At 41.5% G+C, this 19,729-nt stretch overlaps 1 protein-coding gene across 2 annotated transcripts; it reads left to right on the top strand.

The window, feature by feature from the left end:
* The first annotated feature begins 879 nt into the window (after positions 1-879).
* Positions 880-18,780, top strand: nt5c2l1 (5'-nucleotidase, cytosolic II, like 1). Of its 2 annotated transcripts, XM_088355778.1 has the most exons (19): positions 1,016-1,086; positions 3,384-3,457; positions 9,295-9,349; positions 9,629-9,746; positions 9,827-9,922; positions 9,989-10,080; positions 10,318-10,375; positions 10,464-10,557; positions 10,639-10,692; positions 11,955-12,038; positions 12,106-12,141; positions 12,246-12,350; positions 14,152-14,218; positions 14,299-14,469; positions 14,552-14,603; positions 14,810-14,870; positions 16,301-16,477; positions 16,554-16,627; positions 18,609-18,780. In XM_088355778.1, exons 4-19 carry the CDS (start codon positions 9,682-9,684, stop codon positions 18,628-18,630), a joined length of 1,308 nt encoding a protein of 435 aa, XP_088211904.1. In that variant the 5' UTR covers positions 1,016-1,086; positions 3,384-3,457; positions 9,295-9,349; positions 9,629-9,681; the 3' UTR covers positions 18,631-18,780. The 2 variants fall into 2 exon arrangements, with proteins under 2 accessions (XP_088211903.1, XP_088211904.1); XM_088355777.1 differs by lacking the exon at positions 9,295-9,349 and having other exon boundaries at positions 880-1,086.
* The last annotated feature ends 949 nt before the right edge of the window (positions 18,781-19,729 follow it).

Below are 19,729 nucleotides of genomic sequence, written 5' to 3'. Positions count from 1 at the left end.
GTAAAGGTACTTTTCGGAAATATTCATGAAAAAAAACAACTATACAAAATAGCTAATCAAATTTAATATAAATATAACATCTCATCTCATTAGCTGCACCGCTTATCCTCAGTAGGGTCGCGGGGGTGCTGGAGCCCATCCCAGCAATCATCGGGCAGTGGGCAGGGGACACCCTGAACTGGTTGCCAGCCAATCGCAGGGCACACGGGACAGACAATTCGCTCGCTCATTCACACCTAGGGACAATCCACCTGAAAATGCATGTCTTTGGAATGTGGGAGGAAACCGGAGTGCGCGGGGAGAACATACAAACTCCGCACAGGAAGTCCGGTAGCTGGATTTGAACCCACACAGGAGGTTCCCAAAACCTTAGAACTGTGCCGCACACGCGCTAACCACTGCCCTGCCGTGCTGCCCTAATATTATCATAACTTATATTATTATAAACAAAATGAACACAATAGTTTCATTGCGTATTTGGAAAATCGATGCCAAATTTCGAGAAAATTATTCAATAAAATTTAAAACAAACTACATGAAACCAACTAAATAGATGAATAAAATACCAATATATTGTATAATGTAATAAACAAACTCAAAAATACATAACTATTTAAATAGTAATTTTACAAAAGTCCTATGCCACTATTTCACAGACTGATCAGTATCGGCACCGTTAACTGTCCTATAAACAGAACCAAAATGGAATCCCAATGGTCAACAAGAACATTTCAATATTTCAGTATTTGTTTTCGCAATGCTGTGCAGGCCCCCCATGAGGAAACTCTTCCCTCGAGTGGGTGCAGCCCCCCACCACGCCAGCATGTGCTCGCTTCAGATAACGCAATCGGATTTACCATCTGCAAGGACTCGCATCTCTCTCGCGCACCCGTAAACAAACCCGTAATAGGGATTCCGCAACTTTGGCGTCATTTCGACTTGGACTGAGGTCAACAACAAATGTAACCGCGACCCTCAGAGGAGGAACTTCAAAAGAGATATCGGGATGTCAGCCATTACGGATGCTACGGACACAGAAAGTTGTTCATGTGATGACTCCAAGCCCACCAGAGGCAATGAACAGAAGTGAGTTTGCTGCTTTTGGAGAGACTCTGAGTATTCCTAGGAATTGAATTTGCATTCCTTTAGGGTTTTTCAACCAGTGTGCCAGGAGACCTTGTCTAGTGTGCTGCAGGAAATGTCCCAATTTTTTTGTTTACGATCTTTGCTTTTTTCCAATCATCAACCGAGCAGCTAACATTTATCCGTATCAGCGGGGGAAGCAGATTTTTCTTTTTTTTTTTTTTTTATACAGTAATCCCTGCATCCACTTTTTGCAGTTTTGATACCTCTCGCAGATTTTCATTGTGTTCTGCTTTCTTATTGGCTAAACAGTCATCCTGCCCCTTTTCTGCCTGCGTTTGCCTGTGCGCCAAAAATGTTGCGGTTTAAGCCGTACACATTACTAAAACAGTTCAAGGAACCCACATTATGTACTAAAGGTCGATGGATTTTTAGGCGGGCCGACTGTCGGTATTGGCATTTTGATCTATGCGACGGGCTGATTATTTAGGCTCAGATGCAGCCATGGCTCTTCCTCTCTCCCTCTGTCTCAGCTGCTACCCACACCGCGTCTTCTGATTGGAAAATCGTCCAGGGGTAGAGCCACTGAAGCAGGAAGAGTAACGTCAGTGGGGAGTAAAAAACGGCAGCTCCGCTAACTCCTGAGTCCCGATATGCCTGTCAATCAACACCGCTGATAATTTCGAGATTTTAAAAAGTCCTTGGTAGATAAGTGTGTGTAAAAGTGGAGTTACTTTGTTTTAGGAAAGCACGTTCAAGTGGATACATATATATTAGCTCTTATCATAACACTAGGTTTTCAATCCAGCGTGTGTAGTTCATATAACTTTAAAATTGTACATATAATTTTGTGATTATAATTATTATTTTCTTACTTAACTAAAAATGATAGATCATAGCAAAAACAGTTCTTGTTCCACTGACAGATAATTCTGCTCATTTTAAGGACGTTCTAAGGAAAACAAGAGAAAAATGTGGTGAAACATTAAAAAAAGTTACACAAACAGTGTCTATTTAACCATCGATTAGTGTCAAATGTGAAATCTACATTTTTGACCAAGTCCTCCTGGGTGATATTACATTTGTCAAGCTTCAGAGCAGTGTTTCAGAACAAGTCACAATATTGAGCTGGACAAAAAATAGCATTTCAATTCTTTCAGGGTTAAAACTTAAGAAATTAAGTGACATCCCTCTTATCTTAGTGAGGCAGGCCTACTAATTTCTGAAATTTAATGGAGCGACTCCTCCATTGACAGATGCAGTTGAGTGTCATCTGCATAGCAATGGAAACTGATATTATACTAGTGGATTATGTAACATAGCAGGTTTTTAGCTACCGTGATTACTACAAGTAAGATATGTTTTTTTAACAGTGCCGTTTACTGTGTTGCGAGCGTATTCGTAGTAGCGTTTTGCTACCCGTCACAGGCACAGTTTGGGATGAAAGTTATAATATTATTATTAAAGCTTTGAAAACTCTCTCGGTGTACCGTCTTTCTTTGTAAATATGTGTAACCATGTATAATATGTATTTGCAACTGTATATTTGTGTAATGTATTTATTTTAGAGACTTATTCTGATATGTTTTCCACGGGCTAAACAAAAAGAAGGGGCGAAAACAACGGGGGCTGACGGGAAGTGGAGTAAAGGTGAGTCGTGTTTGTGGACGCAGCGGATAATAGTGTATATATATTTTTCCCACCCTTACCTTTGGAAATATACATTTTTTTTCCTTGGATTATTTTCAACGGGACCCGGACTCTGCAGGTCTGCATCAAACTTTAAGTACCGGTATCATTTTCCGTTCATTTTGCCGGCTGTGGTTTTTGGACTGTGTACTTTATATTCAGTTACAATCGCGGGACTCAAAGTCGGATTTGGGTTGAATTTGTGATTGTGTTACATGTTTTAATGTGGGCGCATGCGGCTTATGTACAGGTGCGCCTTGTGTAATTACAAAAGCGGTTAACCTTTTAAAATGTGGTGGGTGCGGCTTATAATCAGGTGCGCTCTATAGTCCGGAATTTACAGTATGTACAAATGTTTTTTCCTTATAATGTATCGGGTAAGGTTTAAAGTAAATTGTGGCTTACAGTCCGAAAAGAACTGTAGTTATCCTAGCTTGGACCTATTCAAACAAAATGTGACTAGAGATATAATGTTTCCAACCCCACAAAGCACAATTTTAAATCCCAATAAATGGGAAAACAGTTGGGAATCGACTGGAGTCCTTTGTTTTCCAAACCGTCACCAGTCACGTTGTGTGATGTTCTTGTGATGTTCTTGTGTTCCGTCACAGGATTTTTGTCAACAGAAGCTTGACTCTGGAGAACATCCAATGTTACGGCTTCGACATGGACTACACGCTGGCAAGTAAGTGTAGACACGCCCCCAAAATCCCAAGACAATTGTCCATCATTGCAAGCACAATTATCATGGGCCTCTTATTATTCTTTGTTTAGGGCCGTAATCACAAATGTATAACTGGAGACTTATAAGGACATCTGAACTCTACATTGTAAAGATTTTTTCCGATTCACCCTGACAGTCTTTAATCTTATTTTTCCCTTTAAGATCCTTACTACGTGTTTCTCTTGTTTATACTGGAGTGCCATGTCTAATCTTATTGCTTAAAATGTTTCACTATGTTGTTATCAATGACAATAAAGTCAAGTCACATTTACTAGTATAGACCTTAATTTTAACATATTACCTATTGTTTTCTATTATTAATGTTCATTTTTTGTGTGTGTACTGTTCCAAAAAAGACTATTTAAATCAATTTTAGCACACTCAAAGAAATTTATTGGTAGTGAGAAACTTACATACAAGCTAAACTTTGCATACTATGTCCTAGCTGTTTACATTGTAAAAATTGAATTCTTGTTTCACTGTCACATTGATATTATATAACTCTTATTTTGTATTAATTTTTACTTGGTTGACTAATGAAATGAGAAAATAAACATTAATCAATAAGCAGCAGTAGATAATTGTGCAGATTATAAGTGTATTTTAGTTATATTACAAAAAATAATTATTAAAATAAAAAACATGTAGTTAAAATGAGCAGCATAGAAAACTGTATATTTTTAGTATATTTTATACCACACTAAAATATCTCTTGAAATAGTTCTGAAAATACAAAAGATCATAAACAATTACAAATTAATTAAAGAGATATTTGTATAATATTTAGTGCCTCCTAGTGGTTAAAAAAACACATTGATTTGAATACGAGGGAAAATATATTAACTATCATAATAATGTTAATTTTTACTAAAGAATATAGGTCAGAACATTTCATTTCTTTTACACTGGAATCCCCACATAGATTGGCGCTATTTTTGTCCGGCATCTTGCTGCCAGGCTGTGCTATGCATCACAGACCCTCGCTCGTACCAGACGGCACAGTGCCATCTGATGGTCAAATATTCCACATTGGGGTTTTATAATAGGCAGATATTATACAGTTAATTTTAAGTATAGTTTTCTTACTATACTAAAGGTATTTATTGAAATAAGTCTAACACAAAAACAAAAGATTTAAAATGAACAGTAGTATACGTATTTTTGCTCATTTTCCATTAAGCTTTATTATTCTTATTATTAACTCAAAAGAAGTGAAAAAAAAATCTGTATTATTCTGTATAAGGAGAAAAACTATTTCTATATGTCAGTTTTTTTACCCCAAAAATTAAATCAAGCATTATTTCAAAACATCATTACATTTTAAAAAAGAGTGGAAGAGGAAAGTGTACCAAGAGGACTTTTTGCAGTGTCAGAAAAAAAAATGGTTGGCAAATTTTGAATTCTTAAAAAAAAATAGTGTCTATTATTTATTTATTTACCGCCTCCCATAAAAACAATATTGACATAAGAAAAAATACAGGAACTATCATATAAACATGTGCTTTTTTTAAATACTCATAGGTCGAAAAAATGTGCACTTAATTTATAAACATGAGCTCCATGGAGCTGACATGATTGTTTGCCATCTTGCTGCTATGGGTACCCTCAAAAACCAAAAACCTCACAAAAGGATGGACAAAAAAATGACAATAATAATAGTGCAGTTTGGTGACTGAGTCTCTGTATACTTCCTTTTGCTTTTTAGTACTCGTTTTGACAACATCTAGTGTGCAAAATATTACACAGTGTCCCTTTAAGTCTAATTAGGATCTAATTGGTAAGTCCAAGCTAAACTTTAAAGGTAAAACCATGTAGTTGATAAAATTCACATTTTGAGCACAAATGCTGCTATAGTCATGAAAGTCAAGTCAAGTCAAGTCAAGTCATTTTTATTTGTATAGCCCTAAATCACGAAGAGTCTCAAAGGGCTTCACAGATTGTTACACTATATTACACAAACTATTTTCAACCGACAAGAGGAGTAGGTTATTCGTATGCAATGGAGTAGAAGTGAGTTTTAAGTTTAGATTTAAACATTTCCACTGAGGTTGCAGATCGAATCTCAGGGGGAAGAGCATTCCACAGCACCGGTGCCCGGATGGAGAACGCTCTCGAACCAGCAGAAGACTTCTTTGCTCTCGGGATCATTAAGACAAACTTTTTTTTTTTTAATTAAAAGCATAACTATTAAAACTGGTGCAAAACAGAATATACAATAAAATATGAAAAAAGAAAAAGTTGTACATTCAGAAAGGCTGAATGATCTCACATCGCGGGCCTCCCTCGATGACAGAATCTTCCTGATGTAATTCAGCTTTGATTCGTAAGAGGGCCCTGATGCAAAACGGCGTTGACGGAACAGAGCTGGGTACGACAATGATTATGATGAAGGTCCGTGGCTAGAGTGGTTTTCAGTGTGGCCAACAGTCCATTGAAACAAGTGTCTTAGTAAAAATTGCCTTGGTACGGCTGGTTCCATGGTTTTTGATTCCAGAACCCTTGCTGCCAGCTCTGGTTGAAGGCTTGGGCCTTGTCCATGCCGTTTCTGTTGCCGAACCCGCCACCGTTCCTGTGGTTGTTGAAATTGCTGTTCTTGTTACCAAAGTTGCCCCTGCCGCCTCCTCCTCTCTGCTGGAACTGGTTGTGATGTCCTCTGTTCCCGCCGCGATTCATTCCGACGCCTGGGCTCATGTTCCCTCTGTTCATGTGCCCGCCTCGGTTCATTGGCCCGCCTCGGTTCATTGGCACGCCCCTGTTCATTGGCACGCCCCTGTTCATTGGCATCCCTCGGTGGCCCATGTTACCCCTCATCAGCCCGCCTCTAGGGGACCCGCCCATATTGGGCAGGAGACTGCCGCTGCGATTGAAGCCACCACCGTGTGTGTTGTAGTTGCCTCTAAAAGACTGCTGTGGCATGAAGCCCCGAGGGGGACGGTTGAAGCTGCCGCCGCGAGGACTGGGAGCTCCTCTGAAGTTGCCCCGGCCTTGGAGTCCATAGTCAGTGGAAAAATAAATAAAATAATAAATGAAGAGAAAATTGCTTTAAATCTTATTTATTTGGTTCCGAATCTCATTCTGTGGTTACCTATTTGACAGTAGGTGGAGCTCACGGTTTCCCACCCGAATAATTTGAAATAGCCCCATATTGTGTCTAGCATTTATCGTGAAAGAAGCAATACTCTAAAAATATCTTATTTTTGTCACGAGGCGTGGTGGCGTGAAGGGATGAACTCAAATGCGTTGACGATCCATAAGTTTTATCAAAATAAAAGTCGCCCAATACTCCGGGGCAAAACAGAACAATACAGAGTTCCTCCGGCACGAACTCAACAGGACATGGCATAACAGACTAAAACATGACAAGGCATAACAGACTAAAACAGGACAAGCATAACAGACCGGGATTGTGTATAAGAGTAATGAACCAGCAACCGCAGAGCCCAAAATGCAGCCTTAAATACAGACCCACAATTAGTGGAACTGCTTTCAGCTGTTGCCCAGAGGGCAGGGCAGACTGGTCACCAAGGCGACCGTGACAGAGCCCCCCTCATAGCTCCCGAGGTCCCAAAAAGAAAAAATTACAACCTCACGCCCCGGAATGTTGACGCTCGCGATTGGGGCAACCCCGCTCCCTCCTCCGAACACGCAGGAACGGGGAGAGGCAGGCGCCATCTGCGTCGGGCGGATCGGAATCGGCGCTCGGCAGGGAGGGGTTCGGCAAAACAGGAGCAGCGGAGTCGGACTGGCACGCAGGCAGCGGAGTCGGACTGGCACGCAGGCAGCGGAGTCGGACTGGCACGCAGGCAGCGGAGTCGGACTGGCACGCAGGCAGCGGAGTCGGACTGGCAGGCAGCGGAGTCGGACTGGCACGCAGGGGAGACTGAATAGCAGGCAGTCGGCACGGGAGTCGGGCAGGCAGGCATCAGAGTCGGAGTCGGCTCGACGGGCAGCGGAGTCGGAGTCGGCCCGACGGGCAGCGGAGTCGGAGTCGGCCCGACGGGCAGCGGAGTCGGAGTCGGCCCGACGGGCAGCGGAGTCGGAGTCGGACTTGCACGCAGGGGAGAGGGAATAGCAGGCAATCGGCACGGGAGTCGGGCAGGCAGGCATCAGAGTCGGAGTCGGCCCGACGGGCAGCGGAGTCGGAGTCGGCCCGACGGGCAGCGGAGTCGGAGTCGGACTTGCACGCAGGGGAGAGGGAATAGCAGGCAATCGGCACGGGAGTCGGGCAGGCAGGCGTCAATTTTTCCTGGGACCCCATTCGAGGCACAGCAAGGGCCACGACGGGCGGGGCCGTGGTTCGAACGGGCAGGGAAGGCCAACTCAGTAGGCGCCTGCCAAACTGCGCTCTCCAGCTCTCCCCAAGTCGCGCTGGGATCGTTCGCTGAGTTCAATTGTTGGCTGGTTCATTCTGTCACGAGAGGTGGTGGCGTGGACGGTGACCGGACCAGAACGGAGGCAGGAGGCATGAAGGGAGAACTCAAATGCGTTGACGATCCATAAGTTTTATTTAATAAAATAAAAGTCGCCCAATACTCCGGGGCAAAACAGAACAATACAGAGTTCCTCCGGCACGAACTCAACCGGACATGGCATAACAGACTAAAACATGACAAGGCATAACAGACTAAAACAGGACAAGCATAACAGACCGGGATTGTGTATAAGAGTAATGAACCAGCAACCGCAGAGCCCAAAATGCAGCCTTAAATACAGACCCACAATTAGTGGAACTGCTTTCAGCTGTTGCCCAGAGGGCGGGGCAGACTGGTCACCAAGGCGACCGTGACATTTTTAGCTTTAAATTATCGATTTTTCAATTCTTTGATATGGATAATTGATCAGTCCAGAAGGAAAATAATATCGACACACAAATAAATAATGCAAGTGTTTGATTCTACAAACTATGTTTTATTTACATGACAGGGAAAAATTATTCAAACGAAACAATGAGCACTTTGAGCAAACTAGCACTTGCCGTCGTAGAAAAGTGGTATAGGGGGAAGAAATTTGATAGCAATGATGAAAGTACTGATCCATAAACCTGGTTTAAAGATAATCATTTAAATTTAAATGATCAGGAATTGTTTTCATAGCGTGTCCCGATGATATTTAAACCCAGAACCCAATCCTCTCTTGCCTACCTTTGGGTCTGACAAAGTCTCGCGTGGGATATAGAAAATCCAAGTTACGAGAATTTCGAGTCATTACCAATAGAGATCGGAGCTTTAAAGTCATTTTTTTTTTATCATTTTATTTATCTTATTACTGTACTTTTGTGTTCATTTACTGTTTGAATGTGTTTTAGTGATGAAGATGTGTTTCACAGCTATTTTGGGTTAACTTGGATGCTTTTTGGAGGCTGGGAACAGATTAATTGGTTTTCAGTTCTTTTGCATCAGGAAAATGTATTCAGGATACAAACAATTCTAAATACGAGAAAAATACAGGACACATTAATCTTGTGTGTGGAGGTATCACTGTTTAAAAGCAATAGTATTGAAATACTAGTGTGCTTAGCTGTCACTTCGTAGAGATCGACAGGCATTGTGGGAAATGTAGTTTTTGAATAAAGTACTCTTTTGACCCGTTTATTTAAGACACTCAGACATTTTAAGCTCCTGCAGGCGGGTGACATTTGACACATGTGCTGTATTGTCTAGTGCATCTAAAAACGAGTGCTGTAAAGCACAAAGAAGAATACAAACTACGTAGACTCAATGTGACTAAAATGCACTATTCTACTAATTTGCTTACCCAGCCTTGTCAGACTATACAGCACACAACCATAATGTTTTCAGGTCTTTGGGCACCCATGGCATCAAGATAGTGGACAATCATGTCAGCTTCCTCTAGGTGAGCCTCATGTTACATTAAATAAATACAAATTTCTCGGTCTAGAGCTTTTTTTTAAAATGCAGGTTTATATGATAGTTCATGTATTTGTGCTTATTATAAAAATCAATATTGATTTTGTATGACTGTTTTTTTTTGTTTTGTTTTTTTACTAAAATACACAATGTCCCTTTGACACTATACTAATTCTGTCTTTGAGTTTCTTAGACATTTCCAAGATGTTCAAAGTAAAGATTTCAATTGACATTTTTACGGTAAAACTGTCACATTTGTGTGTAGTCTACAAGTCTCCAGACTATGAGAGCCTGGGGTTTGAGCTCATAAGGGACAGGATGGTGTCTGTTGGCTACCCTCACGAGATTTTGCGCTACACCTATGACCCAAGTTTCCCTACCAGGTAGAGTTTTTTAATCCAAAGTAAAGAAATTTGAAACATTCTTTAGTGGTAAGTAACTGAAATCCAAAACTTCCTTCCAGAGGCTTAGTGATCGACACCAAGTACGGCAATCTCCTGAAGGTGGACTCCAACGGCAACATTCTACTGTGCAGTCACGGCTTTTGGTTCCTCACAGGGTAAACAAAGGAACTGAAATAGATTATCCAACATTTATAATCTTTCGTTCTGTTTGTGCCTTACAGCGAGGAGATACACCGTTATTACCCCAACAAGTTCATCCAGAGAGATGACACGGACCGTTTCTACACTCTTAACACGCTCTTCAACCTTTCAGGTGTCATGGTTATGGCTATTAGACATCTTTCTTTTTGTAAATGTAAATGTGCACCCAGTGCAATGGTTATGAACGATCAGTATTTAATAAATCTATTAACATTTTGACATTGCGGGTTTTGACTATTGCGGGTCCTTTTTGGAACGTAAAACTCCGCGAAAAACGAAGATTTACTGTATTTTGAAATAGGACGAGGAAATACAGACCAAATAAACGAAACCGCGCTTTGTCTTTCAGAAACCTATCTCTACTCTTGCCTCGTGGACTTCTTCACCAAGTGTACTCGATACAAAACGTGAGCACGCCCTTTGTATTAACCCCACTGCTTGTATCTTCCTTTGCAAAGCAAATGATAGACGATTGAAACGTCCCCTTTCCCCCAGTGTGCAAGAAGGTCACCACTACGGAGACCTGTTCATTTCCTACAGGAGCGTTTTCCAGGATGTTCGAAATGCGATGGACTATATTCACGACACGGTAACCATTTACGCAACAACTACGTTCTTTTTTTCTCCTGTTGCATAGTAAATATTAGTTACGTCCTCTTTGTTTATACAGGGCACTCTCAAAGAGCAGACCATCAAGAATATTGAGAAATATATTATCCAAGATGTAAGTAATAATAATAAGAATGAAATGAAATGTTCTGCATTTATATAGCGCTTTTCAAGTCAAGACTTCCCAAAGCGCTTTACAGTGTGCTTCACATTTCCCAATAGCGGCCGTGCAGCCATGTAAGGCGCTAATTGGGGGTATTAGGGGTTCAGTGTCTTACCCAAGGACACTTCGACATGTAACACGGAGGAGCCGGGAATCGAACTGCGATCTCTCGATCCCAAGACGAGCACTCTACCTCCTGAGCCACTGCCGCTCCGAAGAAATATTACGTTTAGTTTGTGCCCCTCTTTTCGCGCCTAGTGGTTAAAAAAAATAGTAAAAAATTCAATATTTAGTTGAATAACGAGCAAAAATACATGAACTATCATACACACGTGGTTTAATGGCAGGGGTCTGACATGATTGTCCGCTATCTTTCTGCTAAGGGACCCCCCCTAAAGAAACCTTAATTAATTAAAAAAAGAACATTTATTTGAAAAATAAGGGAAATTACATGAACTATGATAAAAACATGCGTTTCCCTTTAAAAATACTGTCCTCATAAGTTGAGAAATGTGCAATTTACATAAAAATCACCTGGAGGGATTTGGCATGATTGTCTGTCATGTTGCAAGGGAGAACTGTTTTCTAAAAATGGGACAACCAAATAGAGAGCCAAAACAAACAAAACCGCATATTACCGTAAATTCCGGACTATAGAGCGCACCTGGTTATAAGCCGCACCCACCACATTTTGAAAGGAAAACCGATTTTGTACATACAAAGCCGCACCTGTATATAAGCCGCATGCACCCACATTTAAACATGTAACACAAACACAAAATTAACCCAAACCCGACTTTAAGTCCCGCGATTAAAACTTAATGTCCTTCATCAAAGTCCACAGTCCAAAAATCACAGCCGGCAAAATGAACGGAAAATGATACCGGTACTTAAGGTTTGATGCAGACCTGCAGAGTCCAGGTCCCGTTGAAAGTAATCCAAGGGAAAATGTGTATATTTCCAAAGGTAAGGGTGGGAAAAATATAGTAGATAAACACATTTATTTTTCTTTAACCAACTTTTTACCCCCTTTTTTTTCCTTGTCTGTCCCTCACCTTTAGCGGTCCCCACTTAAACTTGGCACCCCGCGTCTTTGAGTTCCTCTTATTTGTACTCTTTCTTGAGCTTCATGCCACTCATTCTTGGGTGCCGTGACGTCTTGCAGTCAAAGATTTCACAGTGTCCCTTTAACATGATAAATATGTTTTTTATAGCCCAATATCACTGTCCTCTTGACCCGGATTAAAAAGGTGGCCAAGATTTTTCTCGCCACCAACAGCGACTACAAATACACCGAGGTAGGCTCAAAAACACTCAAAACACCTCATCGACAACGACTAACAACCACTTCTTTGCTTCATCAAGGCCGTAATGACATACCTTCTTGGAAACGGGACCAAAGTGAGATCATTTAGCTTGAATTTGCACAACTAAAACAAAGATTTGATTCTTAGATGAGTTGTCGTTTTGAGGCCCCTAAAAACTGTCTAACTTTTCCGATCCAGATGTCTGGAGATTCCTCATGGCGCTCTTTCTTTGACCTGATCGTGGTGGATACGAAGAAGCCACTTTTCTTTGCCGGGGGCACGGTGCTGAGACAAGTTGACACGGTATGATATCATTTTTGCCGTGAATCAGGAACTTCATTACACAATTTTTATACTGTTAGAGGTGGTGTGTATCGTTTCAGGTGTCCGGAAAGAATTGAAACGTTTTCTCTATCAAGTACAGTGCTATCCAAAATAATCAGAGTACAATGTGACTAACCAGAATATCCCTGGTTTTTAGAATATTTGTTATTGTTACATGCCAGACAATTTACCAGTAGATGCAGTAGACTCTCAGAAAACAAACAAGACCCAGCATTCATAATAAGCATGTGCTGAAGGCTGTGCAATTGGGCAAATAGTTTAAAGTGGTGTATTCAAAAAATAGCAGTGTGGCAACCAATCTCTGAGTTCATCAATTTTGCGTAAGTAAATAAAAACAAAACAGGTGTGAATCGGGTGGCGCCTATTTAATGATGATGAAGCCATCTCAGGTTGAACATGCATTTGAGGAAAATGGGTCGTTGAAGACACTGCTCTGGAGAACGGCGTTCTATGATCGAAAAGTTGATTGAAGAGGGAAGAACACATAAATAAATGCCAAAAAATGATTGTCTCTATAGCTGAAATTGTAAAATTGGTAGCAAAAAAACAGAAACACATGGAAGAAAATGGAAACGACTATTAAAATGGACCTCAGAATAACCAGAATCGCAAAAGGCTCAGCCAATGATCAGCTCCAGGAAGATCATACACAGTCTGCAATTACCTGAAAGTGCTGTGACAGTTAGGAGATGTCAGTGTGAAGCAAATATGTTTTCAAGAATCCCACATAAAGTCCCTCCGTTAAAAAAAAAGGCATGTGGAGAAGAGGTTACAATTTGTCAAAGATCAAATCAACTGGCCTACAGAAAGATGGAGGAATATTTTGTGGACCGATGAGAGTAAAACTGTCTTTTTTGGGTCCAGGGTCCAAAGACCGTGTGTGAGATGACCCCCAAACTCCGAATTCAAACCTCAGTACACATTGAAGACAGTGAAGCATTGTGGTGCAAATATCATGCTCTGGGCATGTTTCTTCTACTCTGGTGTTGGGCCCATTTTTTGCATACCAGGGATCATGGATCTGTTTTTTTTATGTCAAGAAACTTGAAGAGGTTTTGTTGCCTTACGCTGAAGAGGACATGCCTTTGAAATAGGTGTTTCAAAGACAACAGCCCTAAACACACCTGTAGAGGAGCAAAGTCTTGGTCCAAAACCAATAAAATTATCATTGTGGAGTGGCCAGCCCAATCCCCAAATCTCAATCCAACCGGGAACTTATGGGGTGACATCATTCTTGTGCCTGTTTTTTTTTTTTCTAGTTTATACTTCTTGTATTTGGAAGTGTTGCATAATATTGTTGAAAGTAAAGCCTGCTTCAAATAGGGTCCAAATGCCAACCCAAGAAAGAAAAAAGAAGAGTTCATTCGAGCACGTCTAAGAAATGCACGTACTTGCACGCTCATCATCAATGAGCTGACTAAGGCTGCAATGATCACTCATCTTCCATAGCTCAAACGAGACGCTTTTTGTATTGCTCCGTGTTATCTCAAACCACACCGGATTATCATTCTATGCTCCTTTTGCTCCTTTTTTTGATATCCATCTATTGAAATCTATAATATATACCAGCTCAGAATATTTTCTGTTTTTTGCTTTATTATAATATAAATCTCAACAGAACTATTTCAGTGCAGCGATTGTTTCGAATGTCTATTCCCGCGACCCGTATGTTGATGAGAGCACGCAAAAGAGAAACAATCTCACCCTCCTTGAAAACATACATTAAACTTTGGAAATATTTACTGTTTTTGGCGTAAAGGACTCGGGAAAACTTCGGATCGGGACATACACCGGCGCGCTCCAGCATGGAACCGTGTACTCCGGAGGTGAAACATTCGAGCACCTGCCCTTTGTAAAATCGTCTCTCGAGCTGTATTTTAATCCGGGATTCATTTCGCTGCCTCAGGTTCGTCAAACCTCGTGTCTGAACTTCTGGACGTCAAAGGCAAAGACATCCTCTACGTGGGGGATCACATCTTCGGCGACATACTTAAGTCAAAGAAGCGCCAAGGTTGGAAAACCTTCCTGGTGGTTCCAGAGCTCACAAAAGAGCTTGAAGTGTGGGAAAACAAGAAATGTATGTCACTTTCCCTCTCACAATTCTACTCCTCCAATTAATACTCACTAGTAGATTCTTGACGGCTCGCTTGTTTCTTCAGATTGGTTTGAAGAGCTGAAACGTCTGGACATTTTCCTAGCTGATATCTATAAGTATGTATAAACCGTGGTCACAGCCACAGACTGATTTTTGAAGGGTATTCTGGGTTTTTACAATGGAACCTTGATTCCCTTTCTATGAATTTGATATCCAGCTGTTAGGTTTCAGTAGTTTTTGCACAACTCGGAGATAAAACACAAAATCAAGGATTGATGTATTGAATTGTTTGTTTGTTTTTTATTTAAAATTTGGCATGCAGGCACTTGGACAGTGGCAGTGAAAACGTTCCTGACATCAGTAGCATTCAATACAGGATGAAGGTAAGGAACTCTACCTTTGAATGTATTGAAAAAACAAAAAACAAATATGTATTTCAAAATAGTAACCTCTATATACAAGCTGCTCGAGATGCAAGGAATTCAAAATATGATATGTGTCAGGAACCAGAACAGGATAAGGACGTCCTCACACAAGCCTTCTATTTTACGGGAAATGTGGAGTCATGCACGTTAGACAGCAGTCTGGCCTGGAAAGACAGGAAGCCAGAGACTGACGAGATCGATTCCAATTGCCCGAGTTGTTATCGGACAGATGGGGTCGATACCGGACAGGACGGGACCGACAGGATAGATAATGAATCAGGATATCGAAAATAAACAGGAGAAACTAGACGGGAACGAAAACTGGAGAAAATAATTAACAGGACAAAGATAGACGAAAACAAAACTGGGAACCGAAATAAAACAGGACAAAATAAACGGGAACAATACCGGACAGGAAATACCAACAGGAACGGGACCGAGTCGAAACCCACGTCTTGCAGGGCAGAAGTTTGTTGACGGGCTGACGAGCTTGAAATAGACCGAAAGCCAATCTGTCAATGAGCTGCAGCTGGCGCCACACGGGCGGGGCCAATTGGGCGCCATGGAAACCGTGACAATATGGGAAACATCTACCATGACATACAAGAGAAAATCCAATTCACGAGAATTTCCAAACGTCACCACTGAAGACTGCTCAAGACTGCTCACTGCCAGCATCAGCTCGTCCCAGTTAGCGCATGTGTTTCCTACAATAAGACAGTTGATCCGAAGTGATGCAAGAGTTTAAGGGGAAAATAAATGATGATGTGTTTTCTGAGAAAAAAGAGAGAATAATGTCAATTCAGCAATGGACATGGCAAGCTAGCTGGCTGCTAACGGGGGCTAAGCTGGAGCAAACAAACCTGGAAACCTTCGGCAGCTCCGATGCTCACATGAGGCTCGCTGGACAATATTATGCCAACCCCAAGATGCGGCAAAAAGCACAAATGAAAAGCCGCAATTGCCTACCTAAAAAAATGCGAAGGCAAAAAAGGAACGCATGCTGGCACAGCGGCAGGTACACTCACTCTACAAAGCTTAGGTTGAACCACCCAACTCCAGATAAACAGTCACAAGTCCCCCAGCTACAAAGTAAACTAAGTTCCAATTCCTCCAAGCAGAAATGAGATGTTCACTGCAATTGCTGTCTCCTTCGGAGCTGCCTTACATGTTGTGTTAATGTGATTTGCCATTTTAAAAGTCTTGTGGTCATGCAATGACATCACAGCTCTACAGGATTTGAGCCAAATCAACCTTAAGATTAAATTTCTCGAGTATCCAAGTGTGTGGAATATTTTATAACGTACCGGTATTTGAATGGTCATGGGGGGAGGGACACTACACATTCTGCACCTAATTTAAAAAATATATTTTTGAATCCCTTTAAGATTGTGACCCAATGGATGGACATGTGTTATGGCCGTATGGGCAGCCTCCTCCGGAGCGGCTCCAGGCAGACGCTTTTCGCTAGCCAGCTCATCCGTTATGCCGACCTCTACGCTGCCAGTTGCCTCAACCTGCTGCACTATCCGCTCAATTACCTCTTCATGGCGCCTGCCGTGCTGGTCAGTGCCCCGTTTACTCACTTTTGACCTCCTTTTTGTGTACGTGTGAACATCGAGCACCTCTTCTTTTCCCTAGATGGCCCACGAAGCCCCGACGCCAAGCTCCGACGAATTGTTGCCTCTCAACTGTCAGTGCGGAAAGGCAAAAACGTTAGCTTTTTGTTTCGTTTCACTGTACAGTGGTACCTCTTCAGACGAGCTTTATTTTGTTCCGTTATTGTGCTTGTAACTCAAATTGCTTGTGTAACGAGCGAATTTTCCCAATATGAAATACTTTAAAACAAATTGGGCTCTTACCGACTACCCAAAAGCAGTAAATAGAACTAAAAATAGCTATACTGTACCTGTCATGAACCGGAACAGGACCCAAATGCGTGACGTTTCTCACACAAGCCTTTTATTTTACGGGAAATGGGGAGTCATGCACGTTAGGCAGCAGTCTAGCACGGAATGATAGGAAGCCAGAGGCCGACGAGATCGATACCAATTGCCCGAGCAGATATCGGACGGATGGGGTCGATACTGAACAGGACGGGAAAGACAGGATTGATAGCATATCAGGATATTGAAAATAAACAGGACAAACTAGACGGGAACGAAACTGGAAACCAATATTAAACAGGACAAAATAAACGGGAACAATACCGGACAGGAAATACCAACAGGAAACAGGACCGAGTCAAAACCCATGTCTTGCGGGGCTGAGGTTCCTTGACGGACTGACAAAGGAAGAGTGAGAGCACTGAGCCTAAATAGAAGGAAAGCCAACCTGTCAACGAGACGCAGCTGGCGCCACACGGGCGGGGCCAATTGGGCGCCATGGCAACCATGACAGTACCACACATCTTCCAGATAACTTAAACACATACAAATAGTACCAATAATTGAAAATACAAAGAAAAAAAGATAAATAAGAGAAAAATTATGAAATTAAATGTGACTTAAATATGAGCACTGACCTCAGGGGCAGTAGTGGGTGGGGGGGTGCAAAGGGGTTATTTTCAAGGAAGAGTGACAAAAATTGCATACCTGTCAATGTCATGGTTGCCATGGCGCCCAATTGGTCCCCGCCGTATGGCGCCAGGTTCTGTCACAATTGCCACGGCGCCCAATTGGCCCTGCCCACTGACACCAGCTGAAACGCGTTGACAGATTGCTGCCGGACTACTTAAACGCGGTCTTGCGAGTTGCCTGGTGTCAGAGAGTCTACGAAACTCCTGCTAGACTCTGTGTGATATGCCTAGTCCCATGAATCTCCGTTTTTGCCTGTGTTTTGATCCCATTTTATTTTTGGCCCGATCTGTTTGATTCCAATCTACTTCCGCGACCATCGATCCCCGGATTGAGTGTGCGCGCATTCCTTTTCTCCCCAATAAATTGTGAGTAACGTTGCGCGATTGGGTTCTCATTCCTGTTTCCTGTCCTGGTTCGTGACAGTCAATTCATACGTGTGTCCCGTGTTGAATAAGTTTTTTGAATTTGAACTAAATTTTATATGCCGTATAACAATTTTTATACAGAATTTTTTTAATTTTTTCAAGGATTGATCTTGTCTGGGCCATTGCAGCGCTTATCTGGATGGTCACTAGTAGCAGACAAAAACGTCTTCCTAGATTGCTAAAATTGTCGTGATATTATACTAAGTCTGTCCAGCTGTGAGTAAATAGGTGCCGCGTTGTGTTTGTAAGGTTTATTATCGCTTTATAAGGAGGATTTACAATTATTATTAGGGGAGAAATTGGGTTGAGTTTGATGAGATAGAGGGAATGTTGATTCGTAAGCACTTACTTTAGACTAAAAATTCAAGTTACAGTAACTGAACGTAAAGAACGTACACACAAAACATTTTTACAGCACTTTTTTTTCTATGCTTTTAGTAGTTTGCATTTGCTAACTGGACAAGCTAATTCGCACAGTGAGAAATCACGAGCGGTGAGCGGTCTTGAGCAGTCTCCAGTGGTAGCTTCTGTGAACTGGACTTTCCTGCGTGTAGCAAGCAAGATTTTTGTTGCAAATCAAACTTGTATACTGAAATATTCGTGTTTAGAGACGCTCATATAATGAGGTACCACTGTAAATCCATAAAATGTTGGTAAAAGTCAAACCGTGAATATTTTTGTCTCAATTGCAGCGGTAAAAACAAGAGAACTTAGGAGAGATACTTCCTCAAGAGTCTGTGCATTTTGGAGGAGGACTTTCACAGCCTTGAGGAGACGTGTTGCCTATATGTACGGCTCCCTCTTCTGGAAGGGAGTTGCTATGCACCCAACGTTGAGTCGAGGCCTGATGCAGCACAATAAAGTGTTAATATGGCACGAAAAAAAAAATTCTCAATAGTTTCTATTCTGTTTCACTTAAAATCCGTATTATGAAAATATCAAATACAATTGAGGTGAACTGTATGAAATCTCAAATCTATATTTAAACCTATGACAAGAGGGTAACTTTAAAATTGACACTTAAACCATCAATGGCACCATTTTTATAGTGGGTCAATAACACAGTTCAGATATTAGGTTTTTATGTGTTGAAATGTAAGATGAAAAGAAATATCATTCGCAATCATTAGGGTCAATAATGTTGTGTAAAGCTAGAAAAAGACTATTTAAAATATTTAAGAGATAATAGGATTGCACGACTGACAAGTCTTATTTTAAAGGACCACGCAATGTGTGACACGTAAAGCCTGTCCTGTGTAGCGAAATCTTAAACAGAACGTTATAAACAGACAATGAACTATGACGAGTGGATAATTTAAAAAAAAAAAAAGTCAGGAAGAAGCTTGGCTTGACCCCAACGTACCAACCTGGCCCGAGATAGGGATTGGGTCAGGCTTGGACAAAACCTTTTTCTGCTTGCGAAAGGCTTGCTTGCCTTGGAGTCATCTGACCTTTCGCCATTAAATTAACACAACAGTTCTTGTTCAAAGGATGGATTACCACCCACTAGTCAGCCATAGTTTGTGAAACAGGTGACATTTCTCAAGCCCCTCTAGAGGGCTTTCAGATGCCAACTCGGAATTTTATTGGCTAAACCAACATCTCACTCAAATACTGATTTCCTGGGCCAGGGCCTTCCAATTTGTTGAAAAGGCTTCCGAGTAGATTTCTGAGCCTAGCAGCAATTATTGGCTTAAATGTGATTGCTTAAATGCTTAAATATGAAAACACACATCTGGAAGCAGCACAGACAGGGAGAAGCTATGAAGGGAAGCTGACAGACACTTTGGAATTATTTAAATAGTATTGATGG

The sequence above is a fragment of the Urocampus carinirostris genome, chromosome 16, assembly GCF_059441175.1.
Source record: "Urocampus carinirostris isolate Australia breed hairy pipefish chromosome 16, RoL_Ucar_1.0, whole genome shotgun sequence".
NCBI classification, from domain to species: Eukaryota; Metazoa; Chordata; class Actinopteri; order Syngnathiformes; family Syngnathidae; genus Urocampus; species Urocampus carinirostris.
Note: the sequence above shows the minus strand (reverse complement) of the source record. Positions and strands in the feature narration are given on the sequence as shown.